At 49.9% G+C, this 20,748-nt stretch overlaps 1 protein-coding gene across 3 annotated transcripts in view; it reads right to left on the reverse strand.

The window, feature by feature from the left end:
• Nucleotides 1–671: 671 nt before the first annotated feature.
• The window catches only part of CADM3 (cell adhesion molecule 3), a 28,660-nt gene continuing 8,583 nt past the window's right edge, over nt 672–20,748 (reverse strand). The window contains exons 2-10 of one of the 3 annotated variants that reach the window (XM_041003218.1): nt 11,785–11,886; nt 9,408–9,548; nt 8,799–8,951; nt 8,127–8,264; nt 7,690–7,860; nt 5,298–5,388; nt 4,730–4,899; nt 2,241–2,366; nt 672–1,382 (exon numbers count right to left, since the gene is read on the reverse strand). In XM_041003218.1, the coding sequence (XP_040859152.1) occupies nt 1,264–1,382; nt 2,241–2,366; nt 4,730–4,899; nt 5,298–5,388; nt 7,690–7,860; nt 8,127–8,264; nt 8,799–8,951; nt 9,408–9,548; nt 11,785–11,886 (1,211 nt within the window). In that variant the 3' untranslated portion in view covers nt 672–1,263. Of the gene's footprint in view, nt 1,383–2,240; nt 2,367–4,729; nt 4,900–5,297; nt 5,390–7,689; nt 7,861–8,126; nt 8,265–8,798; nt 8,952–9,407; nt 9,549–11,784; nt 11,887–20,748 lie in introns of all 3 variants that reach the window. The other 2 variants (XM_041003219.1, XM_041003220.1) reach the window with 2 other exon arrangements.

Here is a 20,748-nt window from a genome sequence, read left to right on the forward strand (position 1 = left end):
GGAGTCCTGACTAGTGTCCTCCACTCTCCAAGCCCTCCGTGTCACTTCCCACAACCCGTCCACCTGCCCAGGCATCCCTCTCAGCACCTCTCTCTGCCTCTCACATTGACACACGTGCACACATATAGTCACACACATACACACACACTCACACGCACAGTTCACGTTACTCCCTTCGTTTGGGCAGGAAACACCTCAGTGCAGTGAAGCTCCTTTTAGTATTTTTGTTGGTAGGTCTGCCTGGCTGCTGAGGGAGGGCAGACTAAGGGCTGGCGTGGAGATGGACATGGCACCGGGCGGCACAGGATGGGAGGAGCAGTTGCTGAGCAATGCTGTGAAGAGTGGTTGCCGTGCAACGGTCCAGGGGCCTGGGTCGCAGTAAGGGGCCCCTCGGGGGTGGGAGGGAAGCAGACACAGTTCAGGCCCCAGTGCAGTGCCTCCCCCACAGCTGCTGGAGCAAGGACAGACGGCCGTGGCCTGCCCCCTCCCCTGGGACAGTTCCTGTGGAAAGAGCCTGGCTTTGTTCATCGGGGTACAGGGGCGGCAGCAGGTGAACAGGACCCTCTGCGGCATCTTTCCTCTTCCAGTTCTCTCTGCTCTCCTGGGGATCTCCCCCCACTCCTTCCCATGGGAGCAGCATGCACTGAAGGCTGCAAAGCCTCAGGCCTCCCGGGGGGTGTCAAAGTGGCACTGGTCTTCCCGGGTCCACGGCTCATGGTGTGTGGCTGGGCAGAAGAAAAGCCACAGCCAGCCCCTGCTTGTAACAACCCTCTGCTTCCTGTCCTCACCCCTGGGGAAGTCTTGGCAGCTGCTCTTGTAGGGGATAGAAGGAGGGCTGGGGAGACGCTACCCCTCCAAGCAGACCCTGCCCTTCACGCCCTTCCCTGAGCCCTGCATCTTCTTCCTCCTCCTCCTAACACTTGAGTTTTTTTTTTTTTTTTTTTTTAAGCCCAGGACCCCCACTTCTCCAGCCTGGAGACGGATTTGATTTGGGATTGTTACAAAAATAATAATAACCCAAACGCAGAGAAGCCACGGAAAGGGCTGAGGGCAACCCTCCCCTCCCCCCCGCCCTCCTCCCTCCCCATTCCAAACCGAGTACAAAACCGCACCCAAAGCAGACATTCTGTACAGGGGGGTGGGTGGGCTGGGGAGCAAGCGGGAGGGGCGGCCCTGGGGTCTTTCTGTACAAGTCCGGGTTGGTGATGGCCCAGCCGTCCGCACGGGGCCCTTGTGGGGGGCGCAGGTGGTAGGCAGGCGCCCCTAGATGAAATATTCCTTCTTGTCATCCCCGCCTGACTGCCCGCCTTCTGCGTTGATGATGGCCGTGTCCGCGTCCGGGGCGTCGTCGGAGCCCTTGGCCTCGTGTGTCAGGTAGGTCCCTGTGTGGAGAGAGAGGCTCCTCTTTGAGGAGCAGCACCCAAGCCGCCCCAGTGCACCCTGCCCACTCCCCTGCCCACTCACTGGCTCTCAGTTGCTCCCCTGCAGTTTCTCTTAGGCATGGAGTGTTCCCACCTTCCTTAATTTGCATTTTGTTGCCAACCTCCCTCCCTTGACCACACCCCTCCATGAGTAATGACTCCTGCCCTTAATTAGAATCTCATTTACAATACAGGCAACAATAAATCAATAAAAAGAGACGTGTGTGTGTGTGTGTGTGTGTGTGTGTGTGTGTGTGTGTGTGAGAGAGAGAGAGAGAGAGAGAGAGAGAGAGAGAGAGGGGGGGGAAACCGCAGGAGCGATGCCATGGAGAACTGGCTCCAATCCACCAACTCAGGGTCTTAGGTTTTTGGCTAGACAGAGCAGGAGGCCGAGAACAAGGAATGAGAGACAACAAAAGTGGAGGAGGGAAGGTTTAAAAAAAGAGGAGAGGAAAGACAAGAAGAGAAGGTATGGGGCCCATCAGCAAAGACCAGAAGGGGAAGACTAACAGGCAGGCAGAAGCAAAGCATAGGGAGAGGGTGCCAGGGCAGCAGGGGACAAACAGAGCCTGCAGGCTCCTTGGCGTCTGGACCATCACCAAGGGATCAGCTTTGCTGCGGGCTTGGTGGTGTCGTCATCACAGGGTTGGCATCAGTGGGATTGGTGGCACTTTTTTTTTTCTTGCTCAGACACTCCAAGGAGCCGAGGGGCACTCTGAAGGACCTTCCAGCAGCCTCCTCCTTCCTGCCCGTCCTGAACTGACCTCTCTCCCCTACCCTCCTCCCCCGCTGTCTGGCCGCGGCCCTCCGTGCCCTGACCTTTGTGCCGGATCAGGTAGTGGCCCAGGAAGATGAGCAAGATGAGCAGCAGGAAGACGATGAATGCCACGATCCCGCCGATGATGGCGTGGTAGGTGCTGGAGGACGAGGGCACTGGGCTGGGGTCTGCAGAGATGGGGAACACACGGTCAGATGTGGGGAGGCACCCCTCCTCTCCTTACACTGCTCTCACTTGGCCCTGGCTCCTCACACACAGTAGGCCCTGAGGCTGTGGAATGGAGCAGCACCACTCAGCAGAGCAGAAATGCTAGATTTTATGTATCCATTTCTTGGCTTCTTGTACTACCCCTGGAATGTAGCAGTGATCTGAACAACTCTCGGTGTCACCCTGAATAAACAGATACATGTGCCCCCACCCCACCATCCATTTGAATTCCCCCTCCTCTCTCTTCCCCCTTGCACTGTTCTCTCATCACGTTCCTTCCCTATCCTCAGGCTTTCCTCTCTGCGCATCTTCTTCATGTTCTGAGCTGAGCCCTTGAGGCTCAAGGCCACTGTGCTGAGATCGGATGGAGCAGAGACTGGGAAAAGCTGCTGAAGCCCCCTGACAGCACCTTACGGAAGACAACTGATCAGGACCCTTACAGCAGTCTGCCTTCTCGCCAGTGAGACCCCAGCTCTCAGCCTGTCCCACCGGAGGACGCCCGGGACGTCCATCTTCACTTCACTGCCATCCAGAGGGGTGCGGACCATGACTGATTTGCTTTCTGCTGTGACAACTGACGTCTTTGCCATTGGGGACATGGACACTGTCCTTCATGGCAGCGGGGGTGAAACTCAGTCCACACCCACACCACAGATACGGCAAGGACAGTTCCAGCTATGGTCAGGGTCCCCAAGGTCCAAGGGGATGTGTGCAAACCCAGCACACGGTTCTGATACTTCCAAAACCCCATCAGCTGCAGCTCTGTCTCCCACCCATGGGAGCATGGCTGTTTTTCCATAGTCTCAGCTTGAGTCTTGATGCCTCATTGACTCCTGATACATTTTTTTTTTCTATGCTACCTTATGTCTCCTCAGGCTTGGCTGTGCCAGCTTTTTAGTTCCTTGCCTGTCTATGCCTTATTTGAAAACAAAACATTTGTGCTTTGATTTTTTATGCTTTGCTTGAGAGGGAGGGAAGGAGGAGACAGACCCAGAGACTTCACACTATGATGAGTTGAACGTGATGGTACAACTTGGAGCTTGATCTACCCTTGGGGTATGCTGAAAATCAAGCCAGGGTTATTATTGCAGATACTACAATGATGGAAATTCTTTACAAAAGCATGTCCGTGGCCCCAGTGAACTCTGGTGTCTTCAGTTCAAGACTGCACACCCACTGAGGAGAATCCCAGAGGAAGCTGCAGTGACTCTTTCCACCACCAGGCGTCAGCACTGGGAGCAGAATCCGTTAGACTGGCAGCCCTGGGCTGTGGGTTTCTTGCAGGGCAGAAGGGCGAGATCAGCAGACACCCATCACAAGGGCACAAGAACTTTCTCCCACTGCTGATCACCATCAGAGCCAGTCTTGGGAGATCTGGGGGCAGAGGCCAGCCTCGGTGCATTGTCCGTGCTCCTGGCATCTCACAATAGCCTTGTTTATTGTGCTGGGGCTGCTCCCACGTGCTGAGGTCGGGCCTTGGAGTCGGAAGCACCCTTCCAGACATTCTGCTCGCAAGAACTGGGGGCTCTGATCCCTGGGAGGCATGGCTGTTCTCCTCCCACCCCTGCCCTGCCGCTGCGTTAATGCTCATTTCAAGGAAGGGAATCATGGATACCCTCCCACCGACAACACATTTTCCATATTCTACAGAAAGGTTAGGAAGACTTTCTGGCAGCACCCTGCTGCCACTGGTATCTTTTAAAAGTCCACTGCCAACTTCCTATAAAAGGGCCTCTGTGCTAGGTTGTCACCGCTCCTAAAGCTGGGTTTTGTGGTCACAGCTTCTCCCGAGAAGGAGCACGCCCTGGTCCCTCTGCAAGATGTGGCCTTTGAGAAAAGATTCTGGCTGTTGTTCTACAGAAAACAAGCTTATCTTGCTTGGCTGCCTGGATGGAGTGCGCAGAGTGTGTCAGAGGTCTCCAGGAAAGGGAATGGCAGAGGCAGCCTGCATCTCATAGCTCGTCCAGGGCAGAGCAAAGAGAACAGCTCCCTGCTGGGCAGTGACAGCCATGCCCCTCTGTACTCCGGGGCCTCTACCCACAACGCACCACTCCTGCTGTCAGATGAGTGCAAGGGATGGAGGAGGATGGCTCCCTCCCCGGGCCATCCCTGCTTACCAAAGGTGACAGAGAATGTACCCCACTATTGATTTTTCACGAGTCCACTTTCCAGGGCCTGGACCCTCAGGTCATGCCACTACAGGGGGGCAGGGGTAGAAGTGGGGCTGTTTTCCCAGCTTGGAGAAGTCATCAGGAAGTGGAAAGCAGAGAGTGCAAGATGGACAGAGAGAGGAAAGCCTGGAGGAGACCTGTGGAGGACTCACCATTCACATTGAGCGTGAAGTAGGCCTTGTAGCTGCCCATGTTGCTGGTGGCTGTGCAGCCGTAGGTGCCGCTGTCACTCTTGTTGAGGAAGGGGAAGATGAGAGCACTGTCCTGGGTCATCTTGAGGGGTGGCACACTGCCCTCCTTCTCCCAGAGGTACTGCTGGGGGCTGTGGAGAAGATAAACCAGAGGGCTTCAGGAGGGCCAAGGCTGGCGAGATGCAGGAAGCAGATGGACAACTGGGAGCACAGAAGTCAAGGATTTTTTATTTCTCGCTGAGGATCCAGAAATGACAGAGGAAGTCAAGTTTTACCGAGGCTGCAGAAACTTACAGGGGACTACGACTACTCAGAGGTGAGGGGAGGGTGGAGGTTCCCTAACTGGAATCTTACTGTGATGTGGCTTCTGGGAACCTCAGGCGCTGAGCTAGGATCTGCAGAAGAAACCATGGGGACAGACAAGAATCCAGGGAGGCTCAGCTCGGAGCCAGGAGGGAAAGGTCAAGTACAGATAATAACGCGGGAGTACGGAGGAGGTGCAACAGGGGTAGAAAAGAGGTCTGCTTACACCGGATTGCCACGTCCCTCACAATGAAGCAACAGTTTCTGGCCTTCCCGGGGATGTGGAGGGTCCGGCCTAATCATCGCGGTTGGTGTGTCTGTGGAAGAAAAGAAAACAGGTGGGGTCGAGGAGAAACTTTGTACGCTGCTTAGACATCCAAAATCTTAACAATCACTAGTTAAACAAATTACAGTTACTTCCCTTAAGTGTTCAGGGCACTCAGAAGTTACGGGCATAGTTCTTCTTCTCCCTATACCTCGTGAGCCAAGACTGCAAAGGCTACTCAATGTGGGAGCCATTTCCTGTAATGCAACCTTGTGGTGATAGGCCCCTGGAAGTTCTGTCCCTGGAATGGCCTTAAAGGATGCCCTAACAGAACTAAGAAGGGTGAAAGTGGTTCATCGGCATCTAGGAAACTTTCTAGTACACTGATGAGACCTACTATACATGTCTGGCCCTACCAGTAAACCAGAACTTGCCACCTACTGAGCCTACCACGTCTCAGTTCTCTCTGTCCTGGAAGGGGACTCTGTGCCAGAAGCAATGCCTGAACAGGGGACCTCGTTTTGAGTGGCCAAATGGCAAAGGATAGGAGGGGTGTTGTATTTTGGCTGCAAAAAGGCTCTGATGCAATATAGATGGGCTCTGAGAAGGAACAGTGGCATCTGCCGTCCACGTCAAAGGGCTGCTTGAGAGGGGCAGGTCCAGATGGCGGCTCGGAACAATGCAACCAGATGCTGGGGTAGGACAACAGAGAAAGAGGGAGGGCTTCCCTGAAGGACAGAGCCGCCCTTGACAACCAGCGAATGAACCTGAGTCAGTTAACCCAAACAGGACAAAGAGGAGCGGACGGGTGAGAGAAGGGGTGTGCTGGGGCTCCACAGCCATTGAGCACCTGGGGTGTGGCATTCACCGGCTGAGCGCCGATTACCGTGGGCCCTTGGGGAGTCATTGCCAGATGGTCTAGCGTCGAACAGAGGCGTCTTTGGGACTCAGACAGGGAAGGACCTACTTTATTCCTGGCCTGAGAACAAGTCTCAGGGGAGAAGGGCCCGAGGCCCCCTGAGGTCTAACGCTAAGAACAACTAATTAGAGAAATGCCTCCTAGCAACAACAACAACAAACCTTTGAAATTTACCAAGTTATTTCTTATATATGATTGAATGCTTCCTCGCGATAATTCAGCAGAGGAAACAGAAGCCACAGAGCCACAGAGAGATGAAAATGCTTGGATCGAAACAGTACGAGTAGGAAGTGTGGACACTGGGATAGAACCTGGTTATCTCGCGATAGACTCAGAACCCACCAGGGACAGTTATGCTGCCCAGGCCCATTTCACGTTCAAGTGTGAGTAACAGGTCTGGTGATGGGAAAAACAAACACGAAAGTCAGGTACAGAAGTCAGCCCTGGGCCACCCAGAGGAAGGAGATTAAAGGCTTATTTATTTTATTTAATTTTACTTATTTTTTTTTTAAATGGCACCAAATGTTCTTAATTAATGTCAGGATAAGAAACACAGTATTTCATTACTGTGTGTCTCACGCCTTTGAACTTTAGTTTTTCTTTCCCCCTTAGTTCTTCAAACCAGAAAACGTTATTCTGGACAAGTTCCAAATTTCCTCAGATAAGAAATTCCCATTCCCCTCCTTCCTCAGAAGCTTCCTGTCTGGACTACAAAGATTCCAGGATCTTAGGAGCAGTGGCTGGGGTAGTAGTCAAACCAGGTCAGGTCAGAATCTCAAGAAAAACCTTGGGTTCCGGCGAGCAAAGCCCTTTTTCGGTAAGAAAGGGAATTAAGGATCCTTTCCCAGGCCGACTCTGCTTTCCCACAACCCACACTTCCCTGAAATCATGGCACATTAGAGAAGAAAGCTTAGTAATCCCATGTGCTTCTCTGTCTTTTATCAAATAGACTGAAGCTCAGCTGGGTACAGTGATATTCTTAGCATTCCATTCAATAAGATACTGAGTCCTAGTACTTTTTAATCCTTCAGTTAACATTGCAATTGGTAGTTCAGTCACGTGACACTGGCCTCATTCAGGGGTTGGTAGACTTATCCCTCAGGCCAAACTCTGCCAGGTGTATGTTTCTGAAAATAAAGTTTTATTGGAACACAGCCCAGCTCAACTTGTTTACATTTTGTCTGTGACTGGTTTTCTGCAGCCACAGCATAGTCAAGTAGTTGAGAGAGAGAGACCCCCTAGCTCTCCAAGGCAAAAGCTCTCACTGTGGGGCTTTCACAGAAAGACTACCTGCCCTTGGCCTGGCACTGCCACTCCTCATCTCATGTTTTGCCTTTTCATGTATCTGTGTGTGTCATTTCACGTAAAGTCATCTTTCCTGTGACCAATGCCCGTCTCATACCTGGCCTTTCTCCCCCTAAGCCCGTGACCTACATAAGACTTCAATGCGTTGAGAGGTGGATCTGTCGGCTCCCTTCAGAGACTCATGTATCACGGAGCACACGATGTTGGCTCCGTCGTCCTCCCGGGTGACTTGGAACGTCACTGAGCTGCTCACGGTGAAGGTTTTTCCATTGGGATCTTCCTGTATTCTGGTTGGTTCTCCTAGAACATGCACACAGTGTAACATTACCTACTGTGCACACATTATGGGGACCCGATTGTAGGTGTGCAAGCAGTGAGTGTCAGCCTAGACAGGCACAGGGAGTTGTGAAACAGAAACGTGTGTATAGGGAGAACGTGGGCTCGGACACACAAGTGGGTGTGGACAAACCAGCTGGCATTCCGACTGGTTCCTCTTACGCTAGGCCTTATGCACTCAGACCACAGCCACCTCCTCCTGCAGCAACCCCAAGACAGCAGATACTCACCACGGAGCTCTTGGTCACCCTTCCGCCAGATGAGCTGTGCTGCAGGTTTGCTTCCAGAGGACTGACAGTGCAGGGTGGCTGTCTCCTTTTCCCGTAATGATGACTTGTAACCCGTGATTATGGGCTTCTGAGGGATGCCTGCCAAGGATAGGGAACGGCCAGGATAGGAAGTACAGGCTCCGTGAGGACACACGTCATCTCTCCCTATGGAGACGGCCTCTCTGGGGTCAAGAATACCTGAGTTTTACTTTGTTTTATGCTGTATAGAAAACTACAGAAATCAACTTTTTGAGGACCAGAAGTTAAGACCATGGACAGGAGGTATGGCTGTGGGGAAATATTAGCACACCTAAGACATATGCATGACCTGATGACCCTAGCACCACTGATGGTTACAGAAATAGCGGGAGGCCCAGGGAAGCAAAGAAACTGAAACACAGGATAAATATGAAAGCCTATAGACAGATGGGATGCGTGATTTTACCCAAATGCAACATATACATCTCACGTTTCCCTTGCCAATCTCTTGCTTATCCCATAGCAAGAGAAACGCAGGCTAACTTTTCTAAAACCCTTGGAGGCTTGCCTGACACCAGGCTCCTTCAGGGCCCACCTAGGGAGGCTGGCAGCAAGGAAGCGTGCTGTGGAGTCCCACGGGTATGGGAGACTCACCGAGTACAGTGACGAGTGACTTGGCTGTTCGCACAGGCATGGTGAAGATGGAGCAGGTGTACTCGCCCTCGTCGGCCAGGGCCACGTTGCTGATGCTGATGCTGAGCTCACGGGGCGTGGAGCTCACCAGCTGGATCCGATTATCTCGAAGGGCTAGGGAGATGGGCAGAAGCAGAAGTCAAGTTTTTACAGGCACCTGTCACATCTAGCTTCCAAACCCAGGCCAGCGAATTGGGTTAAGGGGTTAGTTAGTGTGGAACAAGGTGGAGGAAATCTGCTCTTTAGGTCACTTAGTCACTGCTTGGGGCCATTCAGCATGGTAACTCAAGAAATACTGTTTAGTAGTAGGGTGTATCTTGCATGTTTCCTGTGAGATCCCTGGGACAACACTGGCAGCTGCCTGTTGGGGCTTCCTGCAGGGAGTGGTCACTCAGACTCCTAAAGGACTATGCATGGTCAAAGTCAGAGCTGAAAATTACAAGTTTCTCTAGAATCAGCTGAGGGGCCCATGACTGTTGCTCCTCAAATAGCATACCTCCATGTTTCCAGTCCCTGAACTGCAGGGTCAGTGTGAGTCAGCCCAGAGACAGACAATTCATGGGACACTACCTCTCTTCTCCCCAAAGTAGAGAGTCTGCTGAGCAGGGTTAGACCACTGCAAGGATGAGTCCTCATGATCCTTCACTTGGCACTTGAGCACCACGGTGCCGCCAGCCACCACGGTCTCATCAGACGTCCATGGCTGACTATCTGTTGGAATAGAGCAGAGTTAATTTCTTGAGCTTTGCTTGGCCCCTCCACCCATTTCTGGGCCAAAGTCTCATCTAAGTCAGACCATCCAAGGGCCTGGTATGTGTAAGCTCTCTGTGTTCCCTTAAGGCTTCATGGTGGGGGGTGGGGGATAGGAAGGGTGGTGGTGGCGGTGGGCGACACAGATCTTATTATCTCTTGCTTTGAATACACAGAAAAACAGTCACTTGTTGGATGTTTGCAGAATGAACTGACAGGACCACAAACACTTAGAGAGTTTAAAGGCACCCCAAATTTGCACATACCACTGCACATGTATCCTTCCTGATATTGTTCTACCATTCACCTCTGAGGACACACATACGTTATCTGCCATTCCGTGCTCTGCCTTCCTGACACCTCCTACCCAATAGAGCAAGCACAGGAGAAGCAGTTGTAATAATCCCAAGACTACAATGGGGAAAAGGCCAAACCAGCCCTTGGGTTGTACATTCGTTTATATAAGAGGCAGCCGATAAAACTGCAAAACAAACAAAATATGGGGAATAAAAACAGAAGCACTTGGACATACTTTCTCATTCTTCTGACAGTAACTTCCCTTCTGTCATCCACTCCCTTATCAGACTCCCCTTTAGTGTCAGTCCCTACCCATCTCCCTACCCACAAACCTGAGTCACCGTTCTTCTGTCATTGTGCAGAGCGAAGGATTAAGTTTTTCTCTCCGTGCGGTGAGAATATGTTTTCTAATCCCTCTCTCCTTAGTCAAATTAAATGAAGCAAAATAGGGAAGGTCTGATGGGATCTCTTGCAGGTGAGCCATTTGCACCCCTAGCACCCCTTCTGGTTAGGCCTATCTGAGTGCCATTCAGACTTCATGAATGCCTGGTTCTTTTACCCAGTGTTGTTTCCCATTTCCCAAAGCGAGAGCTCTGGTTTCCAATATTGATTCCTTCACCTTTAAGACTTGTCTTTCTGTACTGAATAGCTCTGACCTCCACAGAACTTATCTAAAATAAATATCTTCTACTCTTTGAAATATCCACAAAATCTGTCCCATGGCCCTGGGTTATGTAACTAACATTGCTCACCCTGAATAGAAAACTCAAAGATTAGCTTCCGTATGAGGGTATGTTCAAAAAGTTCATGGAAATAGAATTCAGAAATCAGTGTATGTTGGTTCCAAACATCAAAAATGCTCATGGGCAGGTGTTCCATGATGCACATCTTCCATTAGCTTTGTTACAATCCTTCCTATTGCACAAATATCACTGAATGTTTGCACCAACTTTTCTTTTAATTCGATTTTCTACACACTTTCTGAAGTACCCTTATTTTTCCCTGTTTTAAAAGACAATCCTGTGCCATCTCCATCACCGATCTTACCCCTTTCCTGTCAACTCACAGCTTTCTTTCTGGCTACGGGCACTCCATGTTCGGGAAGCAAACACTGATTATCCCTGGCAGAAGAGAGGTTCTGAGGAGGAAAGGTGCCTGTGCTGGAGCTGATCCCCAGTACCAGCTGGGGAGGGCAACTGCTTCCAAACCGGAGGACAAAGTCTGGTGGCTAGTGGTAGTATTTAGCATCATAAAAATTCAGAACCCAGGGAGCTCTTAGGGATCTTGAAATTCTAAAGGTGCAGGCAATGAGTCAATGCAGATGAAATGGCTGCCTAAAATCCTTCTGTGAGTTCTAGTTGGCATGAGAACTTGGTTCTCTTGCCTCTCAACACAGTGCTCTTTTTCAATGGAATGTTTCTCAAGCAATCGTCTAACTTGGGAGTGATAGCTAGGATTTTGAGAACCAGTGACGGAACGGGCTGAGCAAATTTGGAAGTGATATATCCCTAATATCTTCCAAATGAAAGGCTTGGGAGACCTTTAATTTATCCATAGCCACATTCTGCCCCTTCTTCCTTTAGAAGAATGCTACCTTGATGGTGTCTGCCCACATTCTCTTTATTCTGGGTGATACATTCATTCCCTAAGAATCTCTTTTTTATTTTTTGGATGATGTGTAGGGTGAATGTGGGCCTTTGTACTGAGTAAGGAGGAAGGGGTAGGTGCAAGAGCAGTCGGTGGTGCAGACCTAAGAATTCCAAAGTCAAATGGGAAGAAAGAGTTGTGCGGTAATGAGGGGAGTGAGAACATGGCGTGAAGGTCACATGAGTGGGAGACAATGTGAGGATGAGTGAGTGAGGAGCCGAGGGACATTGAGATGAGGGGCCTGGATTCTCACCTTGACTGGCCAGCATGTCAGGGCTGCTCCAGACTGTGGAGCTGATGGCCTCGTCCAGTGGAGCCAGAGTTCCCAGCTCCAAATCCTGCTCCTGCCAGTAGCCTGGGGAGAGAATCTCCATCAAGGATGAGCCCTGCATGTGTCCTGCTTCCGTACCGGGCTAGGCTGTTGTTGCTGGGGATGTGGGAAAGGCTAGGCCTGGATGGAAATCGGTTTTATCAGCATACCTAGGAGAAGGTGGGTTTCTCACCAGGGAGAGAAGTGAACTAGAGGTCTAAAAACAGAAGTGACTTTTCCTCTGAAGGAGTGAGTCCCAGGAGGCTGCTGAGCTTTACCAGTCAATCATATAAACTGACAGCCAATGGGCTCTTTGAGGTCATTCAGTCCAGTTCTCCCATTTCACAGATGACAATGGGACCCGTTAAGGGTAAAAGCGACTTAGTGAGAGATAACCAAGAAGTTTTTCATTCCTTGATCAGGGTTCCTTCTGCAACACTCTATAATCCACTCAAATAACTAGGTTACTGATTCAAAAAGAAGTTTGTTCTCATTGGATCCTTTTCGTAGATCTAACCAATTGTCATTATCATTCCTCTCCTGTGGAGTGGAAGCAGAATGAAACGACTCTCCCAAGGTCATTCACAACCAAAGAACAAAGACGAGAAATTAAATGCCCGATATCGAACTTGAAACTCCATTTGTCTCAAGGTGAAATTCCGCCATTGAAGAGAGAGGGCAGGGTCGAAAGTTACACAGTACGCTGGCCGATTCTGCCTTCTCTGAGGTGCTAATTCTCTTTGCCCTTTTCCTATTTCACCCCCAGTCCGTCTTCAACACTAACTCTGTTCCTTCCGATGGCACAACAGACTCCTTTTCTTTTCAAGCAGTGGGTTAGGATGAATGCCTCACTTCCTAGTGGTTGCCCCTAATCCCTTTTGTAAAGTACTGTGGCGTCACTGGCCAATTTCCCCAACCCAACCCAGAGAGAGGCTGAGGGACAAAGAAATCAGCCACGCGAATCTTTTCAGGATCTCCCGCCAGAGCGCCCAGCAGTAGCCAATCAAGTGGATAAAATCCTGTGAGGTCATTAGCTGCCGAGCAGAGCCCCAAGCCGTCGCTAGCGTCGGTCCAGGGGTCCAGCGCCAACTTCTCCAGGGGTTTCCTTTTGCGCGCGCCCGGGAAGGGAAGAGCGCCCGCCGGAAAGGGAACAGAAGGCAGCGCTGGACGCGAGAGAAGCTGGAAGCTGTGAAGTGGAAATTGAAAAGGGACGTGGGCCATAAGCTTAGAGTTTTCAGGAAAGAAAGGGAAAAGAGACCAGGAAAGAGGATTGCTAAACCAGGGGAGGGGATAAAGACCGGACAGGAAGAGGGAGGAGGATGGGGGAGGGAGAGAAAGGGAAGGCCAAGCCGGGGGAGAAGAAGGGGTGGGGGTGGGGGATGGGGTGTAGGGGTGTTAGGGAGATGGAGTCCTGAGGGAAGATCGGATTCAGAGTTTCCAGGCCTCCTTGTTCCTTGTTTCCCAGTGAATTTGAGTTACTTTGTTCTCCTGTAGGAGAAGCGTTGATGCCCAAGTGGGGCAAGGGAGTAGAGCAGAGGGAACAGAAAGAAAAAAATTAGAAGAGGCAAAGAGAAGCAAGCAGGAGAGGGGCACGAGAGAAGTGTGGGTGCAGACAGGCCAGAGGGATGAAGATGGGAGAAGGCAGAGGGACCAGAGCAGAGGCCAGGGCCGTCTGATTGAGCCGGGAGGTTCTTCCTGGGGGCCCAGCCTCTCGCCCGCTGCTGGCTGCAAACACCGAGGAGGAAGCTGGTGAGTGCTTCATGTCATTTTCTGAGTTGTGCGTTTGTGGGTTTGTGTTTGGGCCAAGGCCAACACAGTAGCAAATCAGATTGATTGTGCTGCAGTGGAGAGGTGATGGGGGGTGGGGTGGTGTTGGGGAGGGTACCAGTGTTCCATCGTGCCATGTCAGTATCCAGGCTCCAGAGTAGGCATAAAATAGGACTTTGCTCAAACAAGCCAAGGAAGAAGTCCTGACATACGTTGTTAGGGAAGTCCAGTTTCCAGAGTGGATTTTCAGCCACGCATGGATTTAATCTCCTGATCAGCTGGTGAGAGCGGATGCCAGAGAGACTCCCTGAAGCTGACTTTCAGAGAGGTTTAGGGACTGCCCTGCCGACCCACAAACAGCACCCTTCCGGAGCCCCGTTCCTCCCTGGTGCTGACTTCTCAGCAGTGCCTGCTACTTCCAGCATTTCAGCACACACTGGGCTGTGGTTTACTTATCAGTCATCCAAACTTGCAGTTGGCGAGGAGCAGGACTCTACCTCACTGGCCTGGTGTCTTTAGCACACAGTGGGGTCTCAGGGCACTTCCTCGGCTCACAGCAGTCATTCAGGCACTGCGCAACCATGGGGTTAACCAGCCACGGTGTGAGGTTACCCACAGCCCAGAGTAGCCTACACTCTCCAGCTCTTTCCCCTGAGCTTTGTTCTGCATCCCCCCACCCCCAGTTGCCTTTCCCTTTGCTCACACTTCTTTCATCTTTCCCTCCCTCATGTATTTTTCTGGCAAATTTTTCCTACATAGCATAAATCTGTGAAATACCTATCTAGATCAATCACCCCAAACTGAATTGTTTGGATGAGGGAAGGGACTGATAATTAATCAGTTGGTCTCCAATAAACAGTATCCTGGCGAATGTACACAGTGTATGACATATGTAGGCTGGCAGAAAAGTCACTGGCATGTTGATTTTACAGAACTGTTGTAAGAGCTGGCAGGGTGGCTGGATCCTTTTCCCACGTGGGTGATGTTTCTCCCTCTGATTCTTAACTGTACTTAGTATTTTACATCTGCTCTTGAGATCTCGGTTCACACGCCTGACAGTGTGTCCTCGCTGGTTTTGTAACGTCGGAAGCCTGTGGTGATGGGTTCTGAACGGCCACTCCCCTTGCAAGCAGATGTGTGAACCACAGCGAAGTCGCAGACATCATAGCCTGAGTTGAGAAAGTTTCACACACCTTCTCTGGATTCTGATTGTGCCCGTCATGTACGAGGCCAGCCTAAGTTCCTTCAAAGAATTCAGACTGGAAAGGGAAACGTAGGGAGGGCTCTGTCAAGGGAGCTGCCTTTGAAGTGCAATTAGAGGAAATTCTGCTCAGAGACACTGAAGGAGGCCAGACACAGAGACCACACAGCCACTGGTGAGGGAAGGCCTGGGCTGCTGAGGCAGGAAAGACAATGAGAAAGCTTCGGTTAGTCTGACCGTGCTGTTTCCCCCGAGAAATCATCCGACCCTCCATTGTCTGTGGATGACATCCGGGTTGTTAGCCTGACCTGTGCAGTCCTGTGTGGCTGGATGAACAGGCCTAGCCATTATCTTTTCTGCACTTGTCTCATCCCTTATTCCGGACACAGAAAGTTCTAGAGAATCCTCTCCCAGTTCCATTCCCTTCTCCATGAGTAGGATGTCTCTGTGGGTCATGCCCTTCGTCTTCCCTCTCATGAATAAGTCCTTTTCACCCCTTAAAGACTACTTTTAGTGGTGGCACCTCCTTCAAGAAGTCTTCCCTGATTTCCCCAGATGGAAATGAGGTCCTGTTTCTCTTGATCTACTTTATCCACTTTCCTTAAATCACTTTCTACTTTGGCTTGCTTCCTAAAGAAACTCCGAGTAGTGCTGATATCTGATTCATCTTTGTGTCCGCTGCTGGCTCAAATACAGCATATTACACATAGAAGGTGCCTAATAAATATTTATTTATTAAGTGAATCCGATGCTGGGCATCATCTTTTGTGAGAACTAGATTGCAAACCTGCTGGTACAGAGGAAAGAGCAAACCATTCAGGATGGAAGAAACGGCCTGCCGAGGAGAGGGGAGCACCTAGAGACTGAAGCTGTAGCAATCTGTGACAGAGGGAGCTGACTGTCATCAATATACTGTGTGTCAAGATCCAAATTACATGCTCCGTATTCATTATTCCAGAACAACCTTTTCATCAGAATTATTATGCACATGTGAAAACTGAATTTAAGAGCTTGTTCATATGATGTAACTAATGAGAGCTGGGATAGGACAGTCTTTGAGCTGAGGTCCCTCTGGCAGCAAAGCCCAGGCTTTCTCCATGTCACCCCTATTACTTGGGAAGCATGCCTGTGTGTGTTACTGGTGGGTAGGGAGTGGAGGGTGAGATTCCTCTTGAAATGCCAGCGAAGGGTGACTCACCCAAACAATAAACACGACACCTGTATGTGCTAGAACAAAAATAACAGCGTAGCAAATTGGAGATGGGTACTTGAGGCAGTGGCCATGCTCTCATTGGTGCTTACTGAATTCTATCTTGTAGGATTTCTTGATGTGTCTTTTGTAGAACCCCAGTGGGGTGACTGAGTGCACTCCTAAGTGCCTGGCAATACAGTTAACCAAGCTGCAAACTCATTTGGTTATGCGTGACTTAGCCCCCTCCCGCCAAAATCTAAACAATTTCTGAGTGTTCCAGAACCTGGGCCTAGATTGGGTTCTAGGTCTTCTTTTTGTTTTCCTCCATTTGCCTCGAGGCGTTCATTCTTGTTTTATTCGCCCATGGGTTTCTAGTACCTTCAGGAGCCTCTGTACTTCCAAGGACAGAGAAGCCCCTTCACCCACTGATTTCCTTCTGGTTGCTTGTTCAGGTTGCGAGTAGAGAGGTGGGAATCAGGGCTTACTAATGTGTGCTTTAAAGCATGCACTGGCTCCCATGATTGAGTTTTTCAGTCCTGGCACAGGAACTCACACATAGTAAGTGCTCAATAAATATTTATTGACTGAATAAGTGAGTGACTTACATGAATAAAAATGTATCATGTCTCCCATATCTGTGGCTCCAGTAGTGGAGTCTATGATAGACCACCAGCACAGTCCCTCGTCACTTGGATTATGTGTGTTCCCTGCCCTGCCTGTTCTGGAGACCTACAACACAGTGACCCTAAGGCATAAACAGAGTCACAAATACATATCTGGCCTGGTTGGACAGGGGAATAGGGTTTTCTTTCCTACATAGCTTTGCTGCACCAGGGCTCAGGTCCAGAGCCCCACTCCCCTGACTGTACTGAAAGCCATCTCCCTGAGGAGGAGTTGATGATGATGGTGATGCTGATGATGATGACTCAGCATTTCTCTAACTCCAGAGTTAAAAATACCATTCATCCCAGCCTACTTGTTATTCCTCACGACGCCATGGCAGGTGGGCGGAGGAGTGTTATCTCCAAGGGAAAAAACATCCTGGGGGCTGTGGTCCTGAATACTGAAGGCCCAGACCCACTTTCGGAACAGTGCATCCACACCCATTTCTAGGCCTCCTGACTGAAGGATCTCATGCTGCTTTCTCCCAACTTCAGCTTCTCGCTCGCAACTCTGAAGAACCTTTGGATCACACACAGGAGCATAGACTTGCCTAAACCAGAATTAGCTCTTGGCCCCTGGAGCTTTGCTTTATCCTCAGGGCCACGTGTATCTTTGACAACGGATGCGTCGCTCTGCATTTGGGAGAAACTGAACCGGTTCCCTCTGAATCCTGATTTAGACAGCAACTCCAAAATTTGGGGGAGTTGTTTGGAGTTCAGAGCACAGAATCTTGTTCACAAAGACTCTGTTTACACTCAACTTTCCACAGTTGCTCTTGGTCAGCCAGAATTATGTGAGGCTTACTAAAATCAGGGTCTTTTTTTCCTCAGACTCTGATGGCTTGAGTGGTTCTCCCACTTCCTCTCTTCTAGTCCTCTCTAATTTTGTCTGTCCTCTCCTAAAGGCCCAGTTCATGATAGTTGTGCTATTCTTTTTTGTTTGTTAAGATTTATTTCTTTAAAAAAAGATTTATTTTTCTTGGAAAGTCAGATATACAGGGAGGAGGAGAGACAGAGAGGAATATCTTCCATCCACTGATTCACTTCCCAAGTGGCCACAAGTGAGCCAATCTGAACCCAGGAACCAGGAGCTTCTTCCAGGTCTCCCACACAGGTGCAGGGTCCCATAGGTTTGGGCCATCCTTAACTGACTTCCTAGGCCACAATCAGGGAGCTGGATGGGAAGCAGGGCCACCAGGACATGAAACGGTGCCCAAAAGGGATCCTGGTGCATGTAAGGTGAAGATCTTGGCTGCTGAGCCACCATGCCAGGCCCCAGTTATGGTATTCTAATGCAAGGATAAGAAGTTGGGCCACAAGAAGTGAAGTTACTTTGTCACCTGGGACTGTCTATTTCCTTCTTTCCTTCCTGGGACTGTGCATTTGCTTCTTTCTGTATTGCTCCTTTAGGGATGGGCACTATCCCCTCACAGGCAGCAGGGTGTTCTCAAGGTTCTCTTTTCCTTAGTTCAGACGCACTCCAGCTCACACTGACTTCAGACCTTGAGAACTCAGTCACGAGCTGGGAAACCAGTCTTGAGAGCTCAGTCACTTCCTGAGCCTTCTTTCCATCTCTGTACCCCTCTATCTTATATCTGTCTAGGCTACTGAGACGTGGCTCCTCCTTGTTGCTCCCTCCATTGTTTCTGTTGGCTCTCTCATTTTTCCTCCTGGAGTCTTGTTTATCAAGCATCCTCCTGGGCCCCAAGTCACTACTCTCTGCTGGATTTGCTTTACTCTCCTAGGAGGCGCACAGGATGCAAGTGAGAGGTACAGATGGCAAAGAGGGGTATGGAACAGAAGCTTCTCTGGGAGGAGTCCTATTGCTGATTAGTTCCTTAGCTTGGTAAAGCTTTGGCCACAGATCCAGGATTTACAGGACCAGGGACACTCACTCATGCATTACCAAAGAGATTCAGGTTTGGAAGGGACTGGTTCCCAAACTGAGTTCGCAGAGGTTATCAGTGCGGGTTTAGAGAGATGCTTTCGTTCCATCCCACACACTGAAATGAAAGGCCTTTGTTCCCAGGATGCGGTGTATGGTGAGGTGTTCCCCTTCTGAATGAGGAAGAATATTTGGGGAAGAGCTGACTAGCTTGCTTGTGGTGGGTCTGAGGGCAGAGGGAAAATACAAAGCATATCTTGGTGTTAACCCTCTGTTTTTACTATAAGAAACAAAGATAATGATTCCAAACATCTGTCTATATACATGAGTTTAGAAACTACTGGATGTTAAGATATTGTGAATAAATATGTTTTATACATTTCCTAAAATCCTACAGTCAACTTACATATCCTGTCATTTTCTACTGACCCCTAATGGCCAGAAGTGGTTATTTCTAAGATCTCTCTCTGTCAGACAGAGGATGGAATGATGGGTGTCCTTTGATTTTCTATTGCCAATGTTTCTGGTCTTCTTCCTGCTATACTTCATTCTGCCCCAAATATTCTTCTCTGTGTTATAGGTAAAGATGGACACCTTTACAGCTGACATAATCTTACTAGCATCCAATCCCACCTTCTCATATTAATGATGAAGGAATCAAGGCTTCAGAGAGGTTTGAGATGATCACGGTCATACAGGCAGTATGTGTGGACTGTGGTGATGACCCTGATTTCCTGAGCTCATCATTCTGCAGCAGTCTTTGTGTCGCAGCTAACTCAGAGGTTAAGTTGCCATTGAGTGTGATTCACTTCCAGTGACATATAACACATCTACTTTTCATCTCCTGGTATATGTTTGCAAGGAGCCGCCAGATCTCAAGCCTCTAGGGAAGTAAGTCTCCTAAATGCCAAGCAGGTTGGAGGAGTGGGGGGTGAATGTGCAGGGAGTTCCTGAAGGTTTGACAGATGGCTTTTCACAAACTTCAGGCCTTCCCGGCACACTCCAGTTCCCATCAAAGATGAGGCCAATGGGCACAAGTCATTGACGGATTCTTAAGAGCCACAAAGGGTGACTGCGAGGATGTGCTGTGTGCATGTGCTTGTACACGTGAGTCTGTGTTTGCCTGCTTGCACCTGCACAGAAGAGCGCCACGGGGATGTTAACCTGATTGTGAAATAGAAGACAGGGGCTGGAAGACAAGAGAGAGAGAGAAAAAAAAACAGAGGAGGCTGTCCTATTCTGGAGCTAGAGAGAAAATATCTGGAGGCAGAAGTGGGTTTGTGGTAGGCTGAGGTGGGGGTGGGGACTCAGAGACTTAGTTAAGGTTCTGAGGAGCAGAGACTGAGAAGTGGGTGGCAGAGAAGGAGGTGGGGACAGCTGTTGCTTTGATTTGCTATTGAGTCAGTGTTCTCAGTGCATTAGCACTGGGAGGGAGCCCTGGCCTGGCCCCCAATCAAAACAAGCCCCTGCGTAGCCAATGCTTAGTTGTAGCATGAGAGTTGCAATCAAAAGGGAAACAGGAAAGGGACATGATCTCCAAAGAACTGCTTCCTGGCCTCAGCTCCCACTTGCCTGTGTGCTTGATGCAAATGTCCTGGGAAAGAGTGGGCCAACCGCAGGGACGGCTCATAAGAACTTCTGGACAATGGATTCTGTGCAGGTACTGACAGGGAAGACTCCTAATGCCAGGGATGAGAGAAGTCTATATCCCATCTCCTTATTGCCTTCCACCACAACACTTCAGAAATCATGACAGGTGTGGCTTGTGAACTGCAGTCTAATGCTGCACAGTCAGGAAGGCAGACTTCATCTGAACTCCCCTACACCTCCTTACATTGACTTCTTAATTCTGTGCCTTTTGTCTACATCGTTCTGCTTCCACATATGTATGGAACTGGAGAAAATGTCCCTGCCCTCATTTTAGTTAAGTATCTAGAGAAGGAAACATAGTCGAGTCAAAGCTAGAACTCATGAGAGCTCTTTGGAAGGGATGTTGGAAAGTGGGGACTGAGAATGAACAAGAAAGCTCACAAAACCAGGGAGAAGTAAGGAATAAATCCCCCGAGGGTAAGGACACATTGCTTATGCTCTCCAGTCCCTGACCCATAACTCAGAACTGGTGTGCATGCGTGGATGTGTTCCCTTTCTCAATGGACTCTGCTGTATTCTCCTTTGCTCTTTAGACTGCACCTCAGATATT

This window comes from Ochotona curzoniae, unplaced genomic scaffold (genome assembly GCF_017591425.1).
Source record: "Ochotona curzoniae isolate NIBS_2020 unplaced genomic scaffold, NIBS_Ocur_1.0 scaffold_2683, whole genome shotgun sequence".
Taxonomy (NCBI): Eukaryota; Metazoa; Chordata; class Mammalia; order Lagomorpha; family Ochotonidae; genus Ochotona; species Ochotona curzoniae.